At 41.4% G+C, this 27878-nt stretch overlaps 1 protein-coding gene across 1 annotated transcript in view; it reads left to right on the forward strand.

Annotated features, from left to right (window-relative positions):
* pou6f2 (POU class 6 homeobox 2) overlaps nucleotides 1–27878 on the forward strand; it is a 541627-nt gene that overhangs the window by 471690 nt on the left and 42059 nt on the right. Inside the window, exons 7-8 of the mRNA XM_060824196.1 lie at nucleotides 12080–12289; nucleotides 25371–25539. Of these exons, the coding sequence (XP_060680179.1) occupies nucleotides 12080–12289; nucleotides 25371–25539 (379 nt within the window). The remainder of the gene's footprint in view (nucleotides 1–12079; nucleotides 12290–25370; nucleotides 25540–27878) is intronic.

Here is a 27878-nt window from a genome sequence, read left to right on the forward strand (position 1 = left end):
AATGCAGTGTTGTGGGGATCTGGTGTCTTTGGAGGGGGCTGGGGTGTGGTAATGGAATGCTCTTTGGAGAGTCAATGCCGATTCAATGGGCTGAATAGCTTCAATCTGAACTATAGAGATTCTACGAATGTGTGAGCTGTGGTTATAACACAAGTTTTGACCTTTGCAGTTGGTTTATTGGAGAAGAGAAGGAACAGTCTCACGGTCCATAATGTATTAGTTGTTATTTTATAATGGTCTCAGACACAATTTCTCAAAGAGAACACTGACTCTGTCATTGGACTGATTATCCCATACTTTGGCTACATGATTATCGATAAGATTCATGTTCACTGTTGCCCATATTGGCTTTTTTCATGTAATTGTCCACTCTTTACTTTGTTAATAATGCAGTCAGACACTTCTTCACCTCATTCAGTTGTGTGGCAGAAATATCACTACTTCCAGGACTTTGCGATACTCACACCACAGTCGCCATATTCAAACCTCAGCTCCATAGCATTTCTGATTTTTCAAGCCACAAACTGACTCTTATGCTGTGGCCCTACCATTGGAATATAGCAGATGCACACAAAGTTAATCTGGCTCCCCATTTCACTGAGAACAGTCAGCCTCCTGGTAGGTAGGGTGGTATCTCTGGATTGCTGGCATTCTGCTGCCTATCATGAGGAACCAAACTGCACAGCACTGGAATACTATATTCTCACTGGAGCCTTTAAAGCCAGCCCTGTCTCACTGACTGCTGCTGTCTCCCAATCAGTGAGAACCTGCAAATACTTTAAGATGGGATCAGCTGGAGAAACCATGAAAGCAATCATGTCGATAAGAAAATATTTACTCAGGAAGAGGGAAGTTCACCAAGAGCAGTTAGACCCAGGTTCATGTGCACTGTGGACAGACCAGGGCCTGTTTGTCATATAACCAGAAGGAAGTTCAACCACAGCTCATTCCTCCTGGGAGCAGGTCTGAACGAAGTTTGTCTGGCTCTCACCTTGACAGTACAGAGTTCTATCCTGGTGTCTTGTTTGTCCTTCCAGGTCAGTTCCTCGACAGTGCAGAACTAGGTCATGATGTCTTGCTTGTCCCTCCAGATCAGTGTCCTTCTCCACATCATCAGAGGACTGACCTTGATGTCCGATATGCTCTACAGCTCTAGTTATGAAGGACCTGACTGGCCATAGAGAAGTGTACTTCTTATGGGCTGTACTGCTGGAGTGGACCAGGCATTGAAAGCTCATCTCAAGGAAACCTATGGTCTGTCTCACCACAGCTCGAGTGGAAATGTGGTCAGGTTGCATCTCTGTTCTGTGTCAGTCTGAGGATTTCATAAGGGTGTAGTCAGGTAAGTATGGAGGAAATAGCTCTTGTCTCCCAGCAGATATTGATTATGGCCCAAAGATCTAGGAAGGAGGCAGGAACCTGTGGGTTTTCTAATATGTGTACATCATGCATTTGTGGACCAAGGACTGGGAGATTCCATACAGATCTCTTGTTGGTGCTTGGTACAGTTGCTGGTATAAAAAAATCAGGACAGCTGTGACAGCAAATTCTGTTCCAGCACAAAACATTGTTTAAATGAAGATGACCTGGGTCCATTATTTACAACATAATCATTGGTCATAAACAATGAAGGCCTCCCTTATTTTCTGAAAAATGTGTTGCTGGAAAAGCGCAGCAGGTCAGGCAGCATCCAAAGAGCAGGAGAATTGATGTTTCGGGCATGAGCCCTTCTTCAGGAAAAAACAATTCCTGAAGAAGGGCTCATGCCCGAAACATCAATTCTCCTGCTCTTTGGATGCTGCCTGACCTGCTGCGCTTTTCCAGCAACATATTTTTCAGCTCTGATCTCCAGCATCTGCAGTCCTCACTTTCTCCTCCCTTATTTTCTGCCCTTAACATTAATCTTTACTTAGTAAAGGATATTTAAAACTGCAGCTAACCTCATTATGTCCTGCGTTTTGATTATGTGAGTGAGTGAGTGAATGAGCTGTTTGGTATTTTCTTCCTTAAATGTTGAATCACAAAGACTATGAACAACTGAAGGTGCACTGAGAAAAAACGTACTTGCCACTATCACCACAGTGCAGCAGACTCTTGTAAGATCTTATCAAAGGCTTTCTGTAGATTAGGTGTTAATGTTCAAATATAGCTGCTGTAAAAACATTTTCCCAAAGCTGATCATGCCTTGTTTAACAATTGGCTCCTGACTCAAAATGTATTTTATGCGCTGAATTAAATATTGGTAAGTGTATTATCAGTAAAATGCTAACATTTGGCAGGAACCTTTGAGATATTTTTCCACCTAGAATTAGCCCACACAACAAAATCAGGCATTTGAACATGCTGGCCCCATTAAGTAATGGCTTTACAGTGTTTCTTCTCATTGTTCTGGTTAGACAAGTGTACATTTTTTCCGTGAGGTTCTCAATGCTAAATGCTGCTAATGATGTCTGATAGATGCTCTGTTTGCAAAACTGCGTCACTGAGTCATTACTCTCAAAATATCTCAGAATGGGGTTTGATGGGATGTGCTTGCTTTTGTAGTGTCTCAACTGCTGAGACTGCCTGACATAATCAGGTCACAAAACTAGTCACAACATCAGCAAAAAAATACACACACACACACACTCCATATCTCATTATGAGAAGGTAATATTTGGCTTCAAAAATAGATCCTTCACAGAGGACATTTATTCAATATTAGAAGAGAGGTATAATGTTCATCCTTCATTGTTTAAGCCCTGTAAGAAAATATTATGCAGTTTGAGAAAAACACTAAGATAATATGGACTGTCCATTACATTAGAGACAGGGAAATGAAACTGGAATATTTTCAATATAAAGTGTGACCTCTGCATTTTAATGAGATGTGTTTTATAAAATTATTGTGGGCTGCAATTAGAGCAAGCTTATAATGCACCAATATAAATGGCATGTATCTGCTCTTTTAGTGAAGGTGACATTTCCTTTATTTTAGGTATCACATTTTTTCACTCATAATGGACAGTGAGACAATGAAATAGGAGACCAACTAGAGGATGTTCGTAGATGAGCTGAGTCAAATGGTGTTTTATTTCATGGTTTTCTTCTGGAGCATGGCATTGTCATCTCAAGGGGGGTGCATCTTAATCCCAAGTCAGGCTTGTTATCTATGCTTCCTTAAATCTCTCCAGTCAGTACTGCGGCTGGACAAACCATGAAGTGAATGTGTCAGCACAGCATTTTCGTGTGCAGAACCACTGGGTGGCTGTGCAGCCACACGGTGTAAAGGACTTTATTGCTAGTCATTCATCACACTTCCATTCATTAGGCAGTGTTGTTCAGCAGACTACTAGAAGAAGCTATTCCCTAGAAAGAAAGGAAGAAATAATTTGCATCTCTCTAATGAAAACAACCTCAAGTCTCTCAGCCTTTCCTCATAAGACCTTCCCTCCATACTGGGCAACATCCTAATAAATCTCCTTTGAACCCTTTTCAAAGCTTCCACATTCTTCCCATAATACAGTGACCAGAACTGTACGCAATGCTCCAAGTTCGGCTGCACGAGAGTTTTGTACAGCTGCAACATGACCTCATGGCTCCGAAACTCAATCCCTCTACCAATAAAAGCTAGCACACCGTATGCCTTCTTAATAACCCTATCAACCTGAGTGGCAACTTTCAGGGATCTATGTACATGGACACCAAGATCTCTCTGCTCATCGACATTACCAAGCATCTTATCATTAGCCCAGTACTCTTTATTCCTGTTACTCCTTCCAAAGTGAATCACCTCACACTTTCCCACATTAGACCTTATTGCCACTTCTCAGCCCAGCTCTGCAATTTATCTATGTTCCTCTGTAACCTGCAACATCGTTCGACACTGTCGACAACTCCACAGACCTTAGTGTCATCCACAAATTTGCTAACCCATCCTTCTGTGCCCTCACCCAGGTCATTTATAAAAATGACAAACAGCAGTGGACCCAAAACAGATCCTTGTGGTTCCCCACTAATAACTGAACTCCAGGATGAACATGTCAACCACCACCCTTTGCATTCTTTCAATTAGCCAATTTCTGATCCAAACCGCTAAATCACCCTCAATCACATGTCTCCATATTTTGTGCAATAGCCTACCGTGGGGAACCTTATCAAACGCATTAGTGAAATTCATATACACCACATCAACCACTTTACTTTCATCCACATGTTTGTTCAGCTTCTCAAAAAATTCAATAACGTTTGTGAGGCACAATGTAGTTAATCATGTTAACTATCCCTTATCAACTTATTCTTTTCTAGATGATTATAAATCCTATCTCTTATTACCTAACCCAACATTTTACCTACAACCGAAGTATGGCTCACTGGTGTATAATTACCAGGGTTGTCTCTTGAACAAGGGGACGATATTTGCTATCCTCCAGTCTTCTGACACTATTCATGTAGGTAATGATGACATAAAGATCAAAGCCAAAGGCTCTACAATCTCCTTCCTGGCTTCCCAGAGAATCCTAGTATAAATCCCATCAGGCCCAGGATACTTATCGTGTGAAGAGCACTTCACCAAGGCAAGGCAAAAACTGGGCTCTTGGGAGCATTCCTCCCTCTGCAATGTGAGTAAAAACCTGGTCATTAAGTGTGAGGCGTTCTTTCTATTGTTGTACATGGTGAAGGTCTGACCCATTTCCAGAACCTGTACCTTTGCAGCCAGCTGAGCCATCTTCATGTGGAGGCCTAAGATGGTCTGTGTCCACAGAAACATCATTTACAAAGCTCTGGCTAAGGGAGAAAGAACATACCCAAATCACCCTCATCCTTATGACTACCTTTGTGTGCAGCTGCATCAAGCTGTGCAAACATTAAGTGACACCAAGTGTAGAACCAAGGGTCTACCTGTTCCTAGTGGTGTGAAGGGTAGGACTGACCATGTTGCTACAGAATGCTCTAAGTAGTTGGACCGTTCCATATCATCTGTCCTTCATGAAGAAATTGGCAAAGAAAGATACCTTTGAGCACAAGTTCGTCACGAAGTGGCCAGCCTATAGTATCCTCAAGACCATGCTGGAAACGGAGAGGTTGGATCCTCTCAAGTTGTTCCCTGAGCAATCTGTCGAAGTCATTTAGCAGAACGCTTCATCACCACAACTTTCCAACAAGCACCAAGACATCACTTGACTGATGTTGAGAAGGGCACTACCTGTCACATTCTTCATGTACCCCCAGACTCTCTGTGCAACTCACACTGCCTTTGAAGCGGCTGTGGGGTGGGTAGACTGTCATGCACAGCCTTCTGAGGTGTGCCTTTGGAAAGGAAGTCTGCAGGGAAATACAGTGGTCTCAATCGAGTTTCCTGAGCAACTCTGTGATGCCGGGCTCTGTGCTCTATGAGCTGTTCCCCGGGATGCATACCATCAACTGTACCTGGAGGGCCGTCAACTCGATGAAAGCTGCACTTTGGTCTTCCAGAGCAAGGAGCTAACCTCGACCGAGTGTTGCAGACTGGCACATTCCAAGGTCCAGGGCGACGTGCTAAGGGATGCAGTAAAGCTTGGGGCAGCTGCCACCAAGGTGCAGTGGGGAAAGATCACCGTCAAAGCTCTTTCTGCCTGAATTAAATGGGAGTCTGTTTAGTTATCAGGCCCTCCCAGTACCTCAACTATATGTAAATAAAATCTTGTGCAAGTAAGAAATGCCTTTCGTTTGTTTATTGGATAGAATTCAAATTCCAATGTTTGTTTCTCCACATGCTACTGTACAAAACCAAACTGCTTTAGTAACTATGTATGTATATAAAGATATTTTTAGGGATAGAGTATACTTTTGAAATTAAAACATCACAATCTTTTGACTCTGAGCAGTATGCCGTTACAGTCATAATGTAGCAGGGGCTGTAAACGTTCATGACTGGTACTCCTGCATTTGCCAGTTTTGAATCCTGTTTTGTGGCTGTGTATTCTTAGAAAAATAATAACTGTTTAATGGAGGCTAATGATATCTTATTATTATTTATGAACTTAGACTCTTAAGGAAAGGTAAATGGGTTTTTGGGTTTAGTTCTGTGAAGGTGACTTTAAAGTCATCTTTAATGATGAGTTCAAAGTTGAATTTTTAAGAAAGAATATGACTTAAGCTAAGTGATTGGGTAAGCTACCCCAGGGGGCATAATTACTGCCATCTGAAATTGACTATGTGAGATGCCCATGAAAAAATAAGTTGAAATAATAATATCAAAGATATAGTTGATACAGCGTAGGTCTCGGGCATTATTTGATTTGAAGTAAAATACCCGATAAAGTGATCTCATGTCTGACTGCATCTAAAACCCGGGTGTACATGGACAGGAATCTCATGTTTTCTGGAGTTTCACACATGATTTGCGATAGAGATGTGTTAAATAGCAAAGAAAGGGCACTCAGTGAACATAGCGAGGGATTGACATAGATTCACTTTCACAGATGCAATCCTTAATTTGTTTGGATAATAATGAAGACACCTTTGTCCTTATAACATAATGACGTTAAAACATTCCAGAGCATTCTGAGATGCACAGTAAAAGATATCTATTTAAAGATCTGCAGAGGTCTGAAAGCTGATGTTTAAGGGATCACAAATGCACTCTTCATATTGGGAGGGAAAGAGATCCATCTTTTTTTAACATTTTCTTGTGCCTTCAAACAATGGATTTTAAATCAGTCACAAAGTCCCTTAGTCCGAATAGCCTGTGGAAACCTATGAACTTGTACTGATGTAGTGTTTTTATTGATGAGGCATTTTATTTTAATATCAGAAGTTACAGAGCATTGGTTAGGCCACTATTGGAATAATGCACGCAATCCTGGTTTCCTTCCTATCGGAAAGATGTTGTGAAACTTGAAAGGGTTCAGAAAAGATTTACAAGGATGTTGCCATGGTTGGAGGATTTGAGCTATAGGGAGAGGCTGAACAGGCTGGAGCTGTTTTCCCTGGAGCATCAGAGGCTGAAGGGTGACCTTTTCGAGGTTTATAAAATCATGAGTGGCAGGAATAGGATAAATAGACAAAAGTTTTTCCCCTGGGGTGGGGGAGTCCAGAACTAGAGGGCATAGATTTAGGGTAAGAGGCGAAAGATATAAAAGAGACCTAAGGGGAAACTTTTTCACACAGTGGGTGGTACGTGCATGGAATGAGCTGCCAGCAGAAGTGGTAGAGGCTGGTACAATTGCAACATTTAAAAGGCATGTGGATGGGTATATGAATAGGAAGGGTTTAGAGGGATATGGGCCAGGTGCTGGCAGGTGGGACTAGATTGGGTTGGGATATCTGGTCGTCATGGACGGATTGGACCAAAGGGTCTGTTTCCGTGTTATACATCTATGAATCTAAATCCCTAGGAAAATGGTGCTGGACCATAGAGGAGATGTTAGAAGGAGTTGATGAGTGAAGGCAATAATCTAGTGGTATTATCACTGGACTGTTACTCCTGAGATCCAGATTATGTTCTGGGGACCTGGGTTTGAGTTCTGCCATGGCAGATTATGGAATCTGCATTAAGTAAAAATCTGGAATTGAAGTCTAAATGATGACCATGAATCCAGTATTGATTGTTAGGGAATATCTATCTGGTTCACTAATGTCCTTGAGGGAAGGAAATTGCCATTCTTACCTGAAAAGACAGGCAAAGTAAATCAGAAAATAAGGTAACTCTGAAGAACTAAATTGCGTTTATTTCTATGCAAGGAGTTGTACATGTAAGGCAGATGAATTCTGGGCATGTAAGGGGATATTAGGCTGGGACATCATAACTGTTACAAAAGCATGGCTGAGGGAGGGACAGGACTCAATGTTCTCTGGTATAAATGCTATAGGAAGGATAGAAAGGGAGGCAAGAGAGGAGGGGGAGTGGCATATCTCCTTAAGGAAAGCATTACTGCTGTAACATAAGGAGGACATTTCTGACAGATCATCCAGTGAAACTATAAAGGTGGAACTCATAAATAAGAGGGATCACCTTGACAGGATTTTAATTCTCCCAAATAGTCAGAGAGAAATTCAGGAACAAATATGTAGAGCGAATTCAGATGTATGTAAGAATAATAAGGTTGTAATAGTAGGGTATTTTAACTTTCCAAACATAGACTGGGACTGCCATAGCATTAAGGACTTGGAAGGTGAGGAAATTGTTAAATGTGTTCAAGAAAGTTTTATTTATCAATATGAAGATATACCTACTAGAGAAGGAGCAAACTTGACCTTCTCTTGGGCACTAAGGCATGACAAGTGACTGAGCTGTTAGTGAGGGAGCATTTTGGGATCAATGATCGTAATTCTATTAATCTTAAAATAGATATGGAAAAGGATAGGCTTTGTATAAAAGTTAAATTTTTTAGTTGGAGAGTGGCAAATTTTGATGGTATAAGACAGGAACTTTGAAGGTTTCATTGGAGTAGACTGTTCACAGGTAAAGGGACAACTGGCAAGTGGGAGGCTTTCAAAAGTGAGATGATGAGAGTTCAGAGACAATATGTTCTTGTTAATGTGAATGGTAAGGCTGGTAAGAGTAGGGAACAATGGATAAATAAAGATATTGAGGCTGAAGTTAAGAATGAGAAAGAGTCATATATTAGGTATAGACTATTGGGATAAAGTGAATCTCTTGAAGATATTAAGTGTGTCGGGGCATTACTAAGAGGGAATTCAGGAGGGGAAAAAAAAGAATATGAGAGCACCTTGACAGACAAGGTTAAGGAAAATCTAAAGAGATCCTGCAAGTACATTAAGAGCATATTAAGAGAGAATAGGGTCCCTTAAAAATCACGTGGTCTATGTGTGGAAACACAGGAGGTAAGATTATTTTGCATCAGTTTAGAGAAGGAAATGGAGATTAGAGAACTCAGGGAAATAACTGCTTATTTTTTGAAAACAGTCTATATTGCAGAAGAGGAAGTGCTGCAGGTCATAAAATATAAAGGTGGATAAATCTCTGGGACCTGATCTAGTGTATGCTGGGACATTGTGGGAGGCGAGGGAAGAAATTTCAAGGCCCCATTCAGGGATATTTATATCATCTACAGCCGCAGGTGAGATGCCAGAGGACTGGAAGGTAGCTAATGTTGTGCCTTTAATTAAGGAAGGATGCAAGGAGAAGCTGGATGTGATGATCTGTGAGTCTAACATCAGTGGTGGTAAGCTGCTGGAGAGGATTCTGAGGGATAGGATTTACATGTATTTGGAAAAGCAAGGACTGATAAGGGATAGTCAACATGGCTTTGACCATGGGAAATCATGTCTCACGAACTTGATTGACTTTTTTGAGGATATGACCAAGAAGATAGATGAGGGCAGAGCAGTAGGCATTGTATACATAGGCTCTTGTAAAGCCTTTGACAATGTTCCACATGGTAGACTGATTAATAAAGTTAGATCACATCAAATGCAGGGAGAGTTTGCCAATTGTATCCAAAATTGGCTTGACAGTAGGAGACAAACGGTGGTGGAGGGTTATTTTTTGGACTGGAGGCCTGTGACCAGTGGTGTTCAAAAAGACTCGGTACTATGTCCACTTTTATTTGTCATTTATATGAACAATTGAGTTGAGAATTTAGAAGGCATGATTAGTAAGTTTGTGGATGACACCAAAATTGATGAGATTGTCATAGAATCATCAAGTTGTCCAACATGGAAACAGACCCTTTGGTCCAACCTGTCCCTGCTGACCAGATAGTTCCATTTAACATTTGACCCATATCCCTCTAACCCTTACTATTTATGGACCCATCCACCTGCCTTTTAGATGTTGTAGTTGTACCAGCCTCCACTACATCCTCTGGCAGCTAAGTCCATACAAACACCACCCTCTGTGTGACAAGTTATCCTTTTAGTCCCTTCTATATTTTTCCCCTCTCACATTAAACCCATGCCCTCTCGTTTTGGACTCCCCTACCTTGGGAAAAAGCTTTTGGCTATTCACCCCAACCTCATGATTTTATAAAACTCAATAAAGGTCACCCCTCAGCCTCCAAAAAGTCCCAGCCTATTCAGCCTTTCCCTATAGCTCAAACCCTTCAATCCCAGCAACATCCTTGTAATCTCTTCTGCAACCTTTCAAGAGTAACAACATCTTTTCTATGACAGTGTAAACTCAGAAGAAATGAGGTTTTCTGAGGAATCATCCAACACTGCAGAAACTCATCGAGGCTACTTGGTCCCTCCTCCCAAACCTGTGTCCTCTGATCTCTGCTACGTGGGAAGACCATCACCTTCAAGTGAAGGCCACACACCATCCTGCTTCAGAAGTGTGTCACTCTTCCTTTGCTGTTCCTTAAACCAAATCCCAGAACTGTCTTCCTAATAGCACTGTGGGTTTACCATCTCAAAGACTCCAACATTTCAAGAAGACAGCCCATTACCACTCTCCCAAGGACAGTTAAGAAAGGGAAATAAATGCTGGCCTAGCCAGCATGAATAGTTAGCCACACTTGTTGGTTGAACATTTAAAAATCCTTGTTGTACATTTGAAGGGCCTGGAAGACAAAAGAGAGGGGATACGCTCTGGTTATTAGAAAGAATCATTTTTATTGTCATCCTCAGTCTTTTCAGAGCTCAGTTATTTATCAAAAAAAGTCTGCATATATATGCAAGAGATCTCTGTAATTCTTTCATTAGCTATCTGCAAGCTGTCTGTTTCCCCATTTCCACTCGAGAGATTCAGATATGCTACCTAACTACACACATCCTCCTTTGTATCTGTGCTCATCTATTTGTTGCAGTTGACCTGCCTCTACCTTGCATTTTGAGCCATTTTTCTCCCACAAAAAGTCTGAAACGGATCTGTGAGTGATGGCGAGGTATTCACATGATGGACTCACGGAATTGACTGAGGCACAAGGATCACCAGTGTACAAAAATGAGATGAGTGTCAATGTTGAATGGAAAAATGGTGAAGTGATTAAATTGATAGCAAGTGAAGGCTAGGTGCTGCTGAAAGTTGAAAGGTTATTAAGTGTGATATGATAACCAACACTTTGTGAGAGTGAAAGGTTGAGGTTTACACCACATAAGTTGAAAAAAACAAACAATAGGATCTTTGGAGTAGGATATTTGGACTTTTGGGTCAGCTCCATCACTTACTCTGATCATGGCTGACCAGGAAACTCTGTACCCTGTTCCTGCTTTCTCCCTATGCCCTTTGATTCCTTTAGCCCTAAGAAAATATTTAACTCCTCCTTGTAAACTTTCAATATTTTGTCCTAAATCACTTTCTCTGGCTGAGAATTCCACAAACTCATGACTGTCTGGGTGAAGAAATTTCTCATCATCTTAATTCGAAATGGCCAACCCTGTATCCTTTGACTGTCCCCCCTCATTCTGAACTCCCCGAGCACTGGGAACCTTTCTCCAGCATTTACCCTGTCTAATCCTAATGGAATTTTATCGGTTTCTATGGGCTATGCCCTTATTCTTATAAACACCAATGAATGTAGTCCAACCAATCCAGTCTCTCTTCACGTGTCAGTCCTGTCATTCTAGTAATCAGTCTGGTAAATTTTCATTGTCCTCCATGCATAACCAGAACATCCTTCCTCAGAAGAGGAGATTAAACCTGCAGATAGTGATCCATGTATGGTCTAAGCAATGCCCTGTACAACTGCTTGCTCCTGTACTTCAATCAACTCCACTTCCCATATTTGGACTGACAGTTTAAATGCAACTAAAATGATATCATATGGGTGTGCATCATGCCAATTACATTGATTAGAGATGCAAAACCTGGAAGTTAGAATTAATTGTGCAATTGACTGGAAATCATAAACTTTAACCTGTTTGACTGACCTTTAGATTCCCCTCATACACTTGCATATAAATACAGGAGCCAATACTTTTGTCACAACTAAGATTCTTATGCCATTTTAGGGAATGTTATGTGTACCCCTGTAATAAAAATATTTTGTTCAACAGGAAGGAAATCAAGAATGTTTTGGCCTGAAATAAACAGTTACATGTAATGTCCAGTTCTGGTAATCCAGTTATTTATTTTGACAGTGAAACTCTGAGAGAAACTGAGATTGAATTTCTTGTTTTCGCTGTTTCTCATTTCTCCTTCTACTTATTATAGATAATTGGAACAATCCCACTGATGTCAAACCCAGCAGTTTCATCCAATCAAACTACAGGGGGAGCTCAAGGCATTCAAGTGCAACCAATCACCCCTCAGCTTCTGACTAATGCGCAAGGTCAGATCATTGCCACGGTGATTGGAAATCAGATTTTGCCAGTGATCAATACACAAGGAATAACACTGTCACCCATAAAACCAGGCCAACAGGTAAAAAATTTCCTTCCATTTTACAGTTTACTCACTCATGTCAAAATAGTAAAAAAAAAGGCAAAATAATTAATCAGGTCAATGTACAAGTCTTTATCCTGTAAAATAATCTGTTGCATGAATTTATTCAATTAAATAGTTGGGACACTGTTCAATTTGTAAATAGCCATTCTAATGTACGTGAAATGTCACAGGTTCCCTCAGAATAGTGCTTGATCAGCCAGCAAGACTGGATTGTTCATAAACTGGGCTCTGAAGCAGTAATAAAGACAAGAGAAAGTAAGAATGGTACAATGTTGGATTGAAGTAAGACATCACCAAGCAAGTAGATCTTATTGTGATGGAACAAGCAACAAATGAGGTGCATCACAATAAACAAGACAAGTTCACACAAAATCTTTTGACAGTGATGGATTTTTTTTAAGTGTTTGATAGTGATCCTCTGTAGTTTGCACATATTTTCATGTCCTCAGAGAGCAATTTATTGGAATATAACATTGTCACAAAGGCTGGTAATGATGACACAATAAATTTAAATACAGCAGAAGTCTTCTGTGGCTATCCCCATTTCAAACAAGTATGCTGTTTTAGAAAATGTAAGGGGTGATGGACTTTCAGGGGAATGTAGCATGCACAGCAAGTTTCTGGTATGAAGACAGGCTCTCATGTAATAAGGGGTACGTCGGGTTCCAAGCGGTCAATTGTGTTAGGGGATTCTCTAGTCAGGCACAGACAGATGTTTCTGCTGCTAGCAGTGAAAAATCAGAGTGGTGTGTTGCCTCCCTTGTACCAGGACCAAGGATATCTCAGAGGATGCAGAGTGTTCTCAAAGGGGAGAGGGACCAGCAGGAGGTCATTGTCCACATTAGAACCAGCGACATTGGAAGGGAATGAATGATATTCTGAAGGGAGAATATAGAAAGTTAGGTAGGAGTTTAAAAAGACAGTCCTCGAGGATAGTAATATCTGGATTACTCCCGGTGCTACGAGCTAGTGAGGGTAGGAGTAGGAGGACAGAGCAGAAGAATGCACGGCTGAGGAGCTGATGTCTGGAAGAAAATTCACATTGGAATTTCTTCTGGGGTAGAAGTGACCTGTACAAGCAGAATGGATTGCACCTAAATTGGAATGGGACTAATATACTGGCAGAGAGATTTTCTAGAGGTGCTCAGGAGGATTTAAACTAGTAAGGAGTTTTGGGGGGTGGGCAGTGGGGGGCACCCAGGGAGATAGTGAGGAAAGAGATCAATCTAAGACTGGTACAGTTGAGAAAAGAAGCGAGTCAAACAGTCAGGGCAGGCAGGGACAAAGCTGAGAACAAGATAGGAATGATAAATTAAGCTACATTTATTTCAATGCACCAGGAAGGCAGATGAACTCAGGGCATGGCCAGGGACATGGGACTGGGATATCATAGCAATTGCAGAAATGTGGCTCAGGAATGGACAGGACTGGCAGCTTAATGTTCCAGGATACAAATGCCAAAGGAAGGACAGAGAAACAAACTTGCAAGGAGATCTCAGTTATCTGTAAGAACAATAGGGTGGTCATGCTAAGGGATTTTAACTTTACAAACGTGGACTGGGACTGTCATGATGTTAGGATTTAGATGGAGAGGAATTTGTTAAGAGTGTTCAAGAAAATTTTCTGAGTCAGTATGTGGATGTACCGACTAGAGAAGGTGCAGAACTTGACCTACTCTTGGGAAATAAGATAGGGCGGCTGACTGAGGTGTCAGTGGAGGAGCACTTTGAGGCCAGTGACCATAATTCTATTAGTTTTAAATTAGTGATGGAAAAGGGTAGACCAGACATAAAAGTTGAAGTTCTAAATTGGAGGAAGGCTAATTTTGACGGTATTAGGCAAGAACTTTCAAAAGCTGGTTGGGGCAGATGTTCGCAGGTAAAGAGACAGCTGGAAAATGGAAAGCCTTCAGAAATGAGATAACGAGAATCCAGAGACAATATATTCCTGCTAAGATGGAAAGAAAAGCTGATAGGTATAGGGAATGCTGGATGACTAAAGAAATTGAGAGTTTGGTTAAGGAAAAGAAGGAAGCATATATCTGGTATAGACAGGAGAGATCAAGAGAATCATTACAAAAGTATAAAGGCAGAGGGAAATCAGGGGCAAAAAGGGGCCATGAGATAGCTTTGGCAATTAGGGTTAAAGAGAATCCCAAGTGTTTGTACAAATTCGTTACGGACAAAGGGTAACTCGGGAGAAAATAGACCCCCTCAAAGATCAGCAAGACAGCCTTATGTGAAGCCGCAAGAGGTGGGGGAGATACTAAACAAGTATTTTTCATCAGTGTTTACTGTGAAGAAGGACATGGAAGATATAGAATGTGAGGAAATAGATGTTGACACCTTGAAAAATGTCCATATTACAGAGGAGGAATGTCTTGAAATGCATAAAGGTGGATGAATTCCCAGGACCTGATCAGGTGTACCCTAGAACTCTGTGGGAAGCTAGGGAAGTGATTGTTGGGCCACTTGCCTGTGATATTTGTATCATCAATAGTCGCAGGTGAGGTGCTGGAAGGCTGGAGGTTGGCTAACGTGGTGCCACTGTTTAAGAAGGGTGGTAAGGACAAGCCAGGGACTATAGACCGGTGAGCCTGACGTTGGTGATGGGCCAGTTGATGGAGCAAATGCTGAGAGACAGAATTTATGCATATTTGGAAAGGCAAGGACTGATTAAGGATAGTCAACATGGTTTTGTGTGTGGGAAATCATGTCTCACGAACTTGATTGAGTTTATTGAAGAAGTATCAAAGGATTGATGAGGGCAGAGCGGTGGACGTGATCTATATAGACTTCAGTAAGGCATTCGACAAGGTTCTCCTTGGGACATTAGTTGGCAAGGTTAGATCTCATGGAATACAGGAAGAATTGGCATTTGGATACAAAACTGGCTCAAAGATAGAAGACAGAGGGTGGTGGTGGAAGGTTGTTTTTCAGATTGAGGGACTGTGACTAGTGGGACTGCCACAAGGATCGATGCTGGGTCTACTACTTTTCATCATTTATATAAATGATTTGGACATGAAATGCGAGGTATAGTTAGTAAGTTTGCAGATGACACCAAAATTGGAGGTGTTGTGGATAGCGAAGAAGGTTGCCACAATTGCAACAGGATCTTGACCAGATGAGCTAAGGAATGGCAGATGGAGTTTAATTTAGATAAATGCAAGGTGCTGCATTTTGGGAAAGCAAATCTTAGCAGGTCTTATACACCTAATGATAAGATCCTAGGGAGTGTTGCTGAACCAAGAGACTTTGGAGTGGAAGTTCATAGCTCCTTGAAAGTAGAGTCACGGGTAGATAGGATAGTGAAGAAGGCATTTGATATGCTTTCCTTTATTGTTCAGAGCATTGAGTATATAAGTTGGGAGGTCATGTTGCGGCTGTACAGGACATTGGTTCGACCACTTTTAGAATAATACATGCAATTTTGGTTTCCTTCCTATCGGAAGGATGTTGTGAAACTTGAAAGGGTTCAGAAAAGATTTATAAAATGTTGCCAGGATTGGAGGATTTGAGCTATAGGGAGAGGCTGATAGACTGAGCCTGTTTTCCCTGGAGTGTCGAAGGCTCAGGGGTGACCTCATAGAGGTTTATAAAATCATGGGGGCATGTATCGGATTAATAGACAAAGTATTTTCCCTGAGGTGGGGAGTCCAGAACTAGAGGCATAGGTTTAGGGTAAGAGGGGAAATATATAAAAAGGACCTAAGGGGCAACCTTTTCAAGCAGAGGGTGGTGCGTCTATGGAATGAGCTGCCAGAGGAAGTGGTGGAGGCTGGTACAATTGCAACATTTAAAATGCATCTGGATGGATATATGAATAAGAAGGGTTTGGAGGGATATGAGCCAAGTGATGGCAATTGGGAGTAGATTGGGTTGGGATATCTGGTCAACATGGACGAGTTAGACCAAAGGGTCTGTTTCTGTGCTGTACATCTCTCTGACTCGATGACTCTATTTAGTTGAACAATGAAGAGAAATGAAGGTCATCTCTTGATAAAGTTAAAAATAGATAGGATATATTTGGGTATTTTAACATCTGTATTGATGAACAGATTATTCTGATGTCTCATCAAATTCAGAGAGGAGGGTGGAGCGGATAAGTGGGAAGGAAGATTGATAGGTGGGACAAGTCATGAGGATGGTGCTGAGCTGGAAGGTTGGAATTGGGGTAAGGTGGGGGGAGGGGAAATGAGGAAACTCCACAGAAGTGCCATGGGATTGAAGGGTTCTGAGGCGGAAGATGAGGCATTCTTCCTCCAGGTGTCGGGTGGTAAGGGAGTGACAATGGAGGAGGTCCAGGACCTGATTGTCCTCTGCAGAGTGGGAGGGAAAGTTGAAATGTTCAGCTATGGGGCGGTGGGGTTGATTGAGGTGGGTGTCCCGGAGATGTTCTCTGAAGCGCTCTGCGAGTAGGCGTCCAGTCTCCTCAATGTAGAGGAGACTGCATCAGGAGCAACATATAAAGTAAATGACATGTGTGGAAGTGGGGGTGAAGCTTTGATGTATGTGGAAGGCTCCTTTGAGACCTTGGACGCAGGTGAGGGGGGGAGATATGGGTACAGGTTTTTGCAATTCCTGCAGTGGCAGGGGAAGGTGCCGGGAGGGGGAGGGTGGGCAGTTAAGGGGCTTGGACCTGACCAGGTAGTCACGGAGGGAAAAATCTTTACGGAAAGCGGACTGGGGGAGGCGGTGTGGGAAATGTATCTCTGGTGGTGGGGTCTGTTTGTAGGTGGCAGAAAAGGCAGAGGATGATGCAATGTATGCAGGCGTTGGTGGGGTGGAAGGTGAGAACCACAGGGCTTCTGTCCTTGTTGTGGTTGGAGGGGTGGGTTTGAGGATGGAGGTTCGGGACGTGGATGAGATGCTTTGGGGGGGCATCTTCAGCCACATGGGAGGGGAAATTGCATGTGTTCTGTTGTGGAACTGTTGTGGGAGCAGATGTGGCGCAGGCAGAGGAATTAGGAATAGGGGATAGCATTTTTGCAGAAAGCAAGGTGGTAGGTGGTATAATCCAGGTAGCTGTGGGAGTCGGTGGGGCAGAGATAGTTTGGGCACACTTAAGATGTGTTCCCCTGAAATGGTAAGGTAGGTCAAATAAATCCAGAGCTTCCCAATCAAAGAGCAAGAGAGAGAAGATCCCTGTGCTTCTGAAGCTGTGCAAGAAGGAGCAGGCACAGTAGCTTCATAACTACATGAAATTTGGTCTATGGTTTGGTACAGGAGAGTGTGACTGTGAGTGAAGCAATTTTGAGATCCAGAATTCAGCTTTGGAGAAACCTAAGCGAGTCGTCTTAGCCAATCAACATGAAGTCCTTGGTCCTTGTATGCATAAGGAACAGTCTGCAGAGAAAGTGAGCAAATTGACTACAGCATCATGGTCAGAGTACCATTCAGTTGGGGGAAGAACAGAGAAGTCTGGTAGCAATAGGAAATAGCACAGTTCGGGAAATAGATGCAAAGACAGAGAATCCCAAAGGCTGTGTTGCCTACCAGGTGCCTTGGTTCAGGGCATCTCTTTTTGATTGGAGAGGAACATACATCAGGAGGGAAAGGATTTGGTTGTCATAGTCAACGTAGGTGCCAACCACATAGCTAGGACTCAGAAAAAGGTTTTGCTGAGGGATTATGAACAGTTCAGGGCTAAATTAGAAAGCATAACCAAAATGGTAATAATCTCTAGATTACTGCCTGAGGAAGGTGCAAATTGGTTTTGGAGATTAGAAAGGGAAACACGTGGCTCTAAGATCGGTGTGGGAGAAATAGATTCTGATGTGTAGGGCCAGTACTGGGGAAAAAAAGAGCTGTTCTGTTGGGCCAGACTTCACTTGAACAATGTTAGGATGAATGTCCTGGCAAACAAGGGTTGTAGATAGGGTTTTAAAACTAATTAGTGGAGGAGAAAGTTCAATTGAAGGAAAGTGGTAAGAGTCAAAAGGGAATAAAAGAGAGGAGAGATGCAGTACCATGAAGAGATGAATGATTATAAAGGTGTGGCATAAAGGGGTTAAGTCATACCAGCTTCGATACATTAACTCTATTTCCCTCTCCACAGATGCTGCCAGATCTGCTGTTTTTCCCCAGCATTCCCTGCGTTTGTTTTAGTTTTCCAGCATCAGCAATCTTTTACATTTATTCCAAATGCAGATGGATCTAGGTGTTCTTATACATAAATCGCAAAAGGCTAGTATGTAGGTAGAGAAATCAGGAAAGCTTATTGAATGTTGTTGCAATTCATTGCAAGGGAAATTGAATACAAAAGTAACCATTCTTCAGGGCATTGGTGAGATCACATCTGGAATGTTGTGTACAGTACCCTACTTAAAGAAGGATGTAAATGGGTTGGAAGCAGTTTAGCAAAGATTTATTAGATTGATAGGTGGAATGGGCAGGTTATCTAATTAGGAAAGATTGGTCAGGTGTTTGCAGGTGTTTAGTCGTTTTAACAGGTGACTGGACTGAAACATAAGAAATCCTGAATAGTCTTGACAGGGTATATGTGAAGAGGATGTTTCCTCTTGTGAGAACAATTCAAATTAGGGGTCACTGGTTAAGAAGAAGGGATAACCCATTTACAACAGAGATTGGGTGATTTGTTTTTCTTAAAGTGCATCACGAGTCTTTGAATCTCTTCCTAGAAAGGCACTGGAAGCAGAATCTTTGAATATTTTTAGGGCAGAGGTGAATAGATTCTTAGTAAAACGGGTTCTCAGCAGGAGCCAGGAATATGGGTTTGAGATTACAAACATCAGCCATCTTATTAATGGTGAAGCAGACTTGAGGAGCTAAATGGTGTACTGCTCCAAATTCCATGTTTATATTAATGACCTAGACCTTAGTGTATACAGCACGATTTCAAAATTTGCATATGATATAAAACTTAGAAGCATTGAAAACAGTGAGGATAGGGTAGAACTTTAAATGGACATAGACAACCTGGTGGAATTGATGGTAATGGGTGTGAGGAAATTAATTTTGATTGGAAGAACATGAAAAGACAAAACTAAATAAAGGATACAAAATCAAAGGAGTTGTAATAGCAGAGGGACATAAGGGTACATGTGCATAAATCACTGAAGTTGGCAAGAAAGGTTCAGAGCATTGGCAATAAAATGAAAAGTATCCTACACTTTATTAGTAAGGGGCCAGAGTACAAGAGCATGTAAGGTATGTTGAACTTGTATGAGACACCTATTCATCCTCAGCTGGAGGATTGTCTCTTGTTTTGAGCAGCAGACTTTAGAAAGGATGTGACTACAGGAAGTCATGAGGCTGAATGTAGGGATGAGGAACTCCAGTTATTAAAGATATAATAGAGAAGTCAGAACAACTTTCTTTGGAGAAAAGAAGACCAAGGAGAAATCTGATAAAGGTATTTAGAATCATGAGGGACTTGGACAGAATAGACAAGAAGAATCTGGTCTCATATGTAAAAGATCATGAATGAGAAAGCATTTAAAACAATTAGCAAAAATGCAAAAGTGGTATGAGACAAAGCTTTCTCATTACAGAGAGTGGTTTAAGTTCTGGAATGCACTGCCTTAGAGAATTATGGGGGCAGGTTCCATCAAGGCATTCAGAAAGAAATTAGATTGTTATTTGAAAAGGAACAATGTGCTGAGTTATTGGGAGAAGGCAGGAGGTCTGAGTGATCTCCTTATGTCGGAATACTGTGAACAGAGTATTTACCAGAGATATTGATGAAAGTCAGGAGAGATCAAGATGGCTGATCAGGTGTTGCTTATTTTACTTTATCATCCAAAGTCAAAATTGCCCAAATTCAATTTTAAATCTATGATCCAATTGTGACAATGTAAACTTCATAACTTTAAAACTTTACGACTTTAAAACTTCATGGATTGAAAGAATCAGCAATAACTCTTTCTGGAACAAACTATTCCTCAAGATGAAAAGGGTTCAAGAAAGTGTTATAAAAGCAACATGCAAATTAACCATTTCGGGGAAGAAGCAACATAAACTATGTGTGTCCTGGGAGAAAGGAGATAACAACTGCTTGATAATCCTCTGCTTCATGATAAGTGGGCAATTAACTCAGCGGGCAGAACAAATGTTCTGAAGTAAAGGCGTTAATTACAGGAACAGCTTTTAAACAGATAGCTAACCCCGAATATAACAAGGAACAGGGGAGCCACTTCTGATAAGAAGGCAAGCTACAGACTTGAAGTCTCCAGAAGTGTGATCAGTGTTGGGAATGAAAAAATCTATTGAATAATCAATACTGTCACACCACAAACTTGAAAGGGGGAGAATCGTGAATGCATCCATCATCAGAACAAGTTAGTAGCAGAATTTCGAAGAACAACACTGCAAAAGGATCGAATCCTGGACGCTTCCAGCGACAGACACTCTTGGTGAAATCCTGGCCAGATTCGCTTACTAATCGGGTAATAGCCAAGTTGGGTTGTGAGGCTTAACTTATTTACTTGAGAGGTCTAATTTTGGTTGCTACATGCAATAAAGTTTAAATCATTGTTTCAGTACTTGATTGTCTGTGAGATTTCTTAATAAGTTGCTGAATCAAAGGTAACTTGTAAGTTTACCCACAACACTATTAAGCTCTAAATATCTCAAGTCCTAACTTATCTAACTTTCCTAAGAACCAACAAACTCTTTTTAGTTGCTGCTGCCTCATTGCTGCATTTTACACGGTAAACTGAGATAAGTGCAAAATAGCAGTAAGTTAAATGCTATAAATGGTCTTAATGCTTCATGGCACAGGTGTACAAAGCTTGGATACCACAGGGTGAAATTCAGAAGGCAGCAAGTAAGAAATGAGCCCACTGGAGCTTTTAGACCAGTTGTGGTTTAAGACAGCCAGCATTTTTACAGAGATAGACTGCCAGGGATCGAGGTTGTTTTCTGATCCACGGGCTGCAATTTGGATTTTCCTGGTTTACATATGTTAGAACTGTATTTGTTTATTTTTTCAGTTTTCAGAATATAATCTAAACTCCTCAAAGTCATGCTGCCTCAAAATGCATGCGTGATGTGTTTTTTATTTAATTAGCAAAAATGTTTTCTTCATGAAATGAGGAATTAACTGTTCAGTACAATAATTGCAATTCCAATTTATGCTGACGGTAGGTTCCTGAGATTTTATCATGGAATTCATACAGCAGAGAAACTGAATTAATGGACTGCTATTCCAGGACACATTTCTGTAAGAAAATATAAATAAATGTTATCATTGACAACACATGATCTCATCACTAATCACAAGTATCTGTTAACTACTGCCTGCTACAGTTACTGTTTGATTCATTGATCTTAAACCCTGTTTATTCTTACAATGCCAAGACATGGAGATAAAAGTTTAGACAAACCAAAAAGCTAACTATTTAAATATATTGTTTTTGGAGTATTACCTAAGGTGCATGTGGAACTGAGTGGAGTACAGAAATTAGCAGCAACATTTACACCACATGATGCAACTGAACAGCAGAATAAGCAAGACACAAATCCTTCAGTTCATATGTCTAGATTCAATTCCAAATGGTAAAATGATAGCATCCTTTTCTGTCTTCTGTTTGTTGGTGATGCTTATAAACTGACTTTGGGCAGTCACATTTCTGATACTAGTAGCTGCTGACTCACAGCACAAAACTCTTAATTTCAAACTAATTGTTGAGTTCAATCAGAGAAACCGTGAGAAATAGACAGCAAAGTACAACAGCAACAAAAGGAAATCTTCTGAGGTTTGGGCTGAAGTGTGTAGTTCAGGAAGTGTAGACCAGAAGTGTAAACAGCAGCAGTAGCTTCACCACACCATACCTGTCCAGGGTGCTCAATAACAATTTGGGGGCTGCCAGATCTTCAGGTAAGCCTCAACACCAAGAAGCCATGGAATAGAGTCCAAGGTCAGACCACCCTCGCAAACCTCAGTGAGGAGGCTGGAGTTCAAAAGGGCATGCGGAGAGCAAATGTGTGTGAGGATGGGCATAGGGTGACCAAACAGGAGAGGCTTTCCAGCCTGCAAAATGGCCATAACTAAAATCTGATATTCTTGCTATGAGGCATTAATTCCTAAGCTCAATTAGCCTAGGTGCAGGCAGCCACCCAACGTAGATTCATATAGCTGATAAAATACCATGTAGAGGGGTGGACAGCAAGAACAGTGTGGCCCTCCCCTCCATGGCACCCAATTTTACTGCATCTGCCAGTCCATTCCCATTGAGGCTTTTCCTTTTCACCCATGCAGTAAGCTTTACTCCACATTAACCCCTGCAATATCACTAAACCAGAATTGCTTAGATTAGATTTGATTCCCTACAGTATGGAAACAAGCCCTTTGGCCCACCAAGTCCACACCAACCGTCTGAAGAATAACCCACCCAGACCCATTTCCCTACTCTATATTTATCCCTGACTAATGCAACTAACATTACAGGCAATTTAGCATGGCCAATTCACCTGATCTGCACATCTTTGGATTGTGGGAGGAAACTGGAGCACCTGGAAGAAACCCACGCAGACATGGGGAGAATGTGCAAACTCCACACAGGTAGTCGCCCACGGCTAGAATCGAAGCCGGGTCCCTGGTGCTGTGAGGCAGCAGTGCTAACCACTGAGCCACTATGTCACCCCCTTATGGGTATTAAATCTAGGAAAAGGTGGATTTTCTTCATCTTGGGATATATGATAGAGGAGAAAGTGGGTGAAACTGGGTAGCCATATGTCAGAGTTACTGCCATCTCCTTTTCTTCACCATCCCCTCCTCTTGTCAACTGCCTGAGACAGAAACAGATTAATGAAATCTTGGTGGTGTGTGTGATTCCATAATGGATTCCTAACCATGTAATGGTGTCATCACAAAGACTATTTATTTTCAATGTTGGAGTATCACCCAATTCCACCCCACCACCTCAGCTGATGTGCTGACTCACATTAATGCCTTTGTTAACTTCAGACTTAACTATTCCTATACTCTCCTGGTCAGCCTCTCAGACTCTACTCCATAAATGTAAGATCATTCAAACTTGAGGTGTCTGTGTCCTAACTTGAATTTAAGTCCAGCACAAAGAAAATCAGAATTGCTGGAGAAGCTCAGCAAGTCTGACAGTGTCTGTGGAGAGAAATCAGAATTAACGTTTCGGGTCAAGTGGTTCTTCCTCAGAAGCTAAGTAGCATCATCGTCTCCTGCCTGCTCAGTGATCAACACAAATTCTCAGTTGCATCCTTGTTTTCAATCACTTTATGGCTTCATCCATCCATAGCAATGTCTGGTCTGAGTTTTTTCAGAAAAATAAGTTTGATAGTTAACAATTCCTGCTGCATCTCCATGCCAACAATGATGCAAGCCTCCTCGCATGCTGTATATATTGGCATTCCCTTTACAAGTTAATTTCTTATATGTCAGTCCTGATGAGTGCAGATGAAAAGCTTAACTTTGTATCTGCTCTTAGCAATTCCTTACCTTTTGAAGTCCACCATCTTCAGAATTAGAATTCCTACAGTGTGGAAACTGACCCAACAAGACCACACCAACCGTCTGAAGAGTAACCCACACAGACCCATTCCTCTACCCTATATTTACCCCTGACTAATGCACCTTGCCTCCACATCTCTGATCACTATGGGCAACTTAGCACAGCCAATTCACCTAACCTGCACATTTCTGGATTGTGGGAGGAAACTGGAGCACCTAGAGGAAACACACACAGACATGGGGAGAATGTGCAAACTCCACATAGGCAGTCGTTCAAGACTAGAATCAAACCTGGGTCCCTGTGAGGCAACAGTGCTAACCACTGAGCCACCGTGCTGCCCAGAAATGGAACTGGGAGGAGTGCTAGGGGTACCCACTGCTTGATTACAAATATTCTTAACCAACCTATTCTGTGATGTTATTACATGCTTCAGGAGCAGATGGGTCTTGAACCTGGGTTGCCTGGCTCAGGGGTAGGGGCACTACCACTGCACCACAAGGGCCCACCACCAACAGCTTGTTTGTGTTTTTCAGACAATAAATACAGACAGTCTCATTCGGTGGAAAGGCAGAGTAAGCTGCAATTACTGAGACAATAGACATAACCTTACTCTGCACTGAGCCTGCTACCTAAAGACGATCTCTGCTAGAATCCTTTGCCAAGACCCACCATCTGTATCCCTCTTATCCATTCTTCAAGTCAAGTTTTGAACCATAGCATTGAGTAGGGAGTTGCAGCAGGACTGCTACTAAAATACCTTCATTCCCTCTAACTAAACATTGCTCTATTCAATAGAAATACAGACTAACTCTTGCCTGCCAGGAGAGCAGACTTACATTCAATGGAGGGCCAGACGATTCTCCCTTGATGGGATGACAGGCTAACTCTCCCTCAGCAGGAATGGCAAACTGACCCACTCTTGATAGGGTAGACAGATGGAACGATCAGGCAAAGTGGTCATTCCATCTATTCCAAAGCTTTTCAATTTTAGTGAGGTTCTATATCAGGAGCACTAGCTGTGAATTCCTCTCCCCACATAGATTGTTTTTATGGACCAAGTGGAGACAGTTCAAGTTTGGTGATTGTTTTATGAATTTTAACAGATTATTCACTTGCTTTACTGAATGAACGGAAGATTAATGAGCAACTGATCCATTCCCAGTATTTTGCACATCCCCCAAGGTGAATTTTACAACGAGAATAACTTGCCAAAATGAAAGTGAATCAATGATGGTAATTTAAATGAATGAGAATCACCTGATCAGAACTGGAACGTTTATTTATTGATTCACACATAGTTTTGAATATAAGCTGTGAAAATGTCACTAACATTACTCTTTTCACAAAGCTTTTCTCACTGTGCCTCGGTACACGTGACAATAAATTCAATTCATTCATTCATTTAACACTTAGTATAGACACAACTTTATTTCTGCTCATCTTCACCGTGAATCTAATTTTTAACTATAAAGCCAAAACGAAACCTATCCTCTATCATATGCGCAGACCTTGTGTGAAATGACATAACTGACTTTTCTTCTGCCTAGATCTCAGTGTAATCTAACCTTTAGTGTATGTTTGTGTCTTCTGCTTTCGCCACAGCAGCAGCAGCAGCAGCAGCATCCGCAGGTAGGCCAGCCAGTGTCCCAGGCTAACCTTCTGCACATGGCACATGGGCAGGCCTCTCTTGCACAAAGCCCAGTGCGTCAAGCCTCTTCCTCCTCCTCTTCATCCTGTTCTTCTTCAGCTCTGAGCGTTGGACAGTTAGTCAGCAGTAAGTTGGGGCGCCACACTATGCTGTTTGTTGTTCAGCAATTCATCCTCAGACAAGCAATGTAATTTGTCTATCAAAACTGGTACAACCATACTGATTTATAATTTGCTAAAAAAAATCCAAGTTGTAGCATCCGCCCAAAGAGGGAAATTTAGAAGGCATCACGCAATTATTAGAATGTACACTTTGGCTATTGAAACAGTGTATGATCATGACATTGTTATAAAAAAGGAAAACTGAACAAGTCTTTGAAGAGAACTTACAAAGGAATACTGGGGAAAACAAGGAAATGGGAAAAGCGGGACAATGGAAGTAGAGCAAACAGTTCCAGTTGAAGAACTAGCACTCATTCAGGGGCAGTGGGCTAAAAAGCTTCCCTCTTGGTACTGAGACCTCTGTGATTCCATAAACAAATGCCATGTTTTGATGACAGTCCATAGCCACATTGTGAGTGACAAATGGGAGTTTAAGTTTCAATAACATCTAGCCTGGACACAAGCAGATATGACTTCAATAGCCCTGGTGCCAATCTCACTCTATCACATCTTTGGAAACAGCTGTTTTCGCTGATCTTCAGCCAATTTTCTGCAAGACTTCTACTGCATAATAGTATCAATTCTCTGCTAGGAATTGTGCTCCACGTGATATCAACAACATAGAATCAAGGATAAACCATTCAGCCCTTTGAGCTTGCTCTACAATTAAGAGATGGTAACCTATTAGGATATGGCTGATCATTCTGCAACCCCATTCACCCAAATTTGCTCCTCATCTCTTAGAAACATTACCCAAAAAGAGCTCACCCGTCTCATTGACAGACAATATTGAGCCTCTTTGCTCTTTTATTTTGAGTGATCCACAATGGGATGTCGGTTATGCTCCTCCGATGTCTGGTGCCTCCAATGACCACGAAATGGAAAGACCTCAATTTAGATAAGAATGGCACTTGCCAATTTTGAGGCTCACCTAAAATTTACAGCATGGAAGGAGGCCACTTAAGATGTCATATCTGTGCTGGCCAACAAATCATCCATCCAGTCTAATCCCACTCTTCAGCTTTTAGTCACTGCCTCAAATGCATATCCAAATACTTCCTAAACATTGAAAGCCTTTGCCCCAACTATCTTTTCAGGCAGTGACATGAATGTCAATTTGCTGCGATATTTTAGGTGAAAATGTTTCCGCTTGAATCCCTTATAAACATCCTACATCTTATTCTAACCACTTGGTTGTGGACTGCGCAACTCAGAGGTATAGAACCTTCATTCACTTTAACCTCAATCTTACAATTACCGACTAATTTTAAACTTCAAATAGATCTCCCCATTAACTCCCTTTATTCCAAAGAAAAAGGTGTTTGTCTACCTAATCTTTCCTCACCAAGGTTCACCAGTTCAGACAAAATCCTGGTAAATGTCGTCTGCAACCTCTCTAGTATTGACACAACTTTCCTATTGTGCAGTGACCAGGATTGCACTCAGTACTCCACCTGCTGCTTAACCAGTGTTTAGTACAATTCCGTAATAACTTTCCTACTCTTATATTCAATGTCAGGCTAATGAAGACAAGTATCTTGTATGCTTTCTTGACCATGTTATCTGTATTTTCAGCCATATTCGGTGATCTGTGAACATGGTAGTCTATGCAAGGTCTATGTTCTTCTTGGCATCCTAAAATTTATTAGGTATTACTTTGCCATGTTAGCCTTCCCCAAATGCATTACTGCACAGTTTTTGGGCTTGAATTCTATCTGCTGTTGTTCTGCCAACCTGATAATCCATTGATATCTTCCTGCAACCTGAAGTTCTCTTATTCGTTATTAACTACACCACCTATCTTTATATTATCTGCAAACTTTTACCCATTATATTCAAATCCACATCATTGGAATATATCACAAAAAGTCATAGCTTTGTGCAGAACTCCAGTGAAAACAGCTTTCCAGTCATCTATTATCTTTTGTTTCCTGCCATTTTTGAATTGACCTTGCCACTTCAGATTGAATCCTCATGACTTTTAACTCTGATCAGTCTGGTACATGAGACATTATCAAAAGCCTTAATAAAATCTAAAGCATATCCACTACCAACAACTATCCATGTTATCTTCCCAAAAAATTAAATCATCTTTCCTTAACAAACCCATATTGACAGCCTTTGACTAATTCATTACTTTCTAAATTAAGTTTTTTCCTTCCGGTCAAAATTTTTAAATCATTTTTCCTCCACCAAAGTTAGGTGACTGCCCTGTAATTACTTGGCCTATTCCTTTCTCCGTTTTAAAATAATGGTGTACATGAGCTGACATATGAACATATGAACTGGGAGCAGAAGTGGATC

This window comes from Hemiscyllium ocellatum, chromosome 4, assembly GCF_020745735.1.
Source record: "Hemiscyllium ocellatum isolate sHemOce1 chromosome 4, sHemOce1.pat.X.cur, whole genome shotgun sequence".
Taxonomy (NCBI): domain Eukaryota; kingdom Metazoa; phylum Chordata; class Chondrichthyes; order Orectolobiformes; family Hemiscylliidae; genus Hemiscyllium; species Hemiscyllium ocellatum.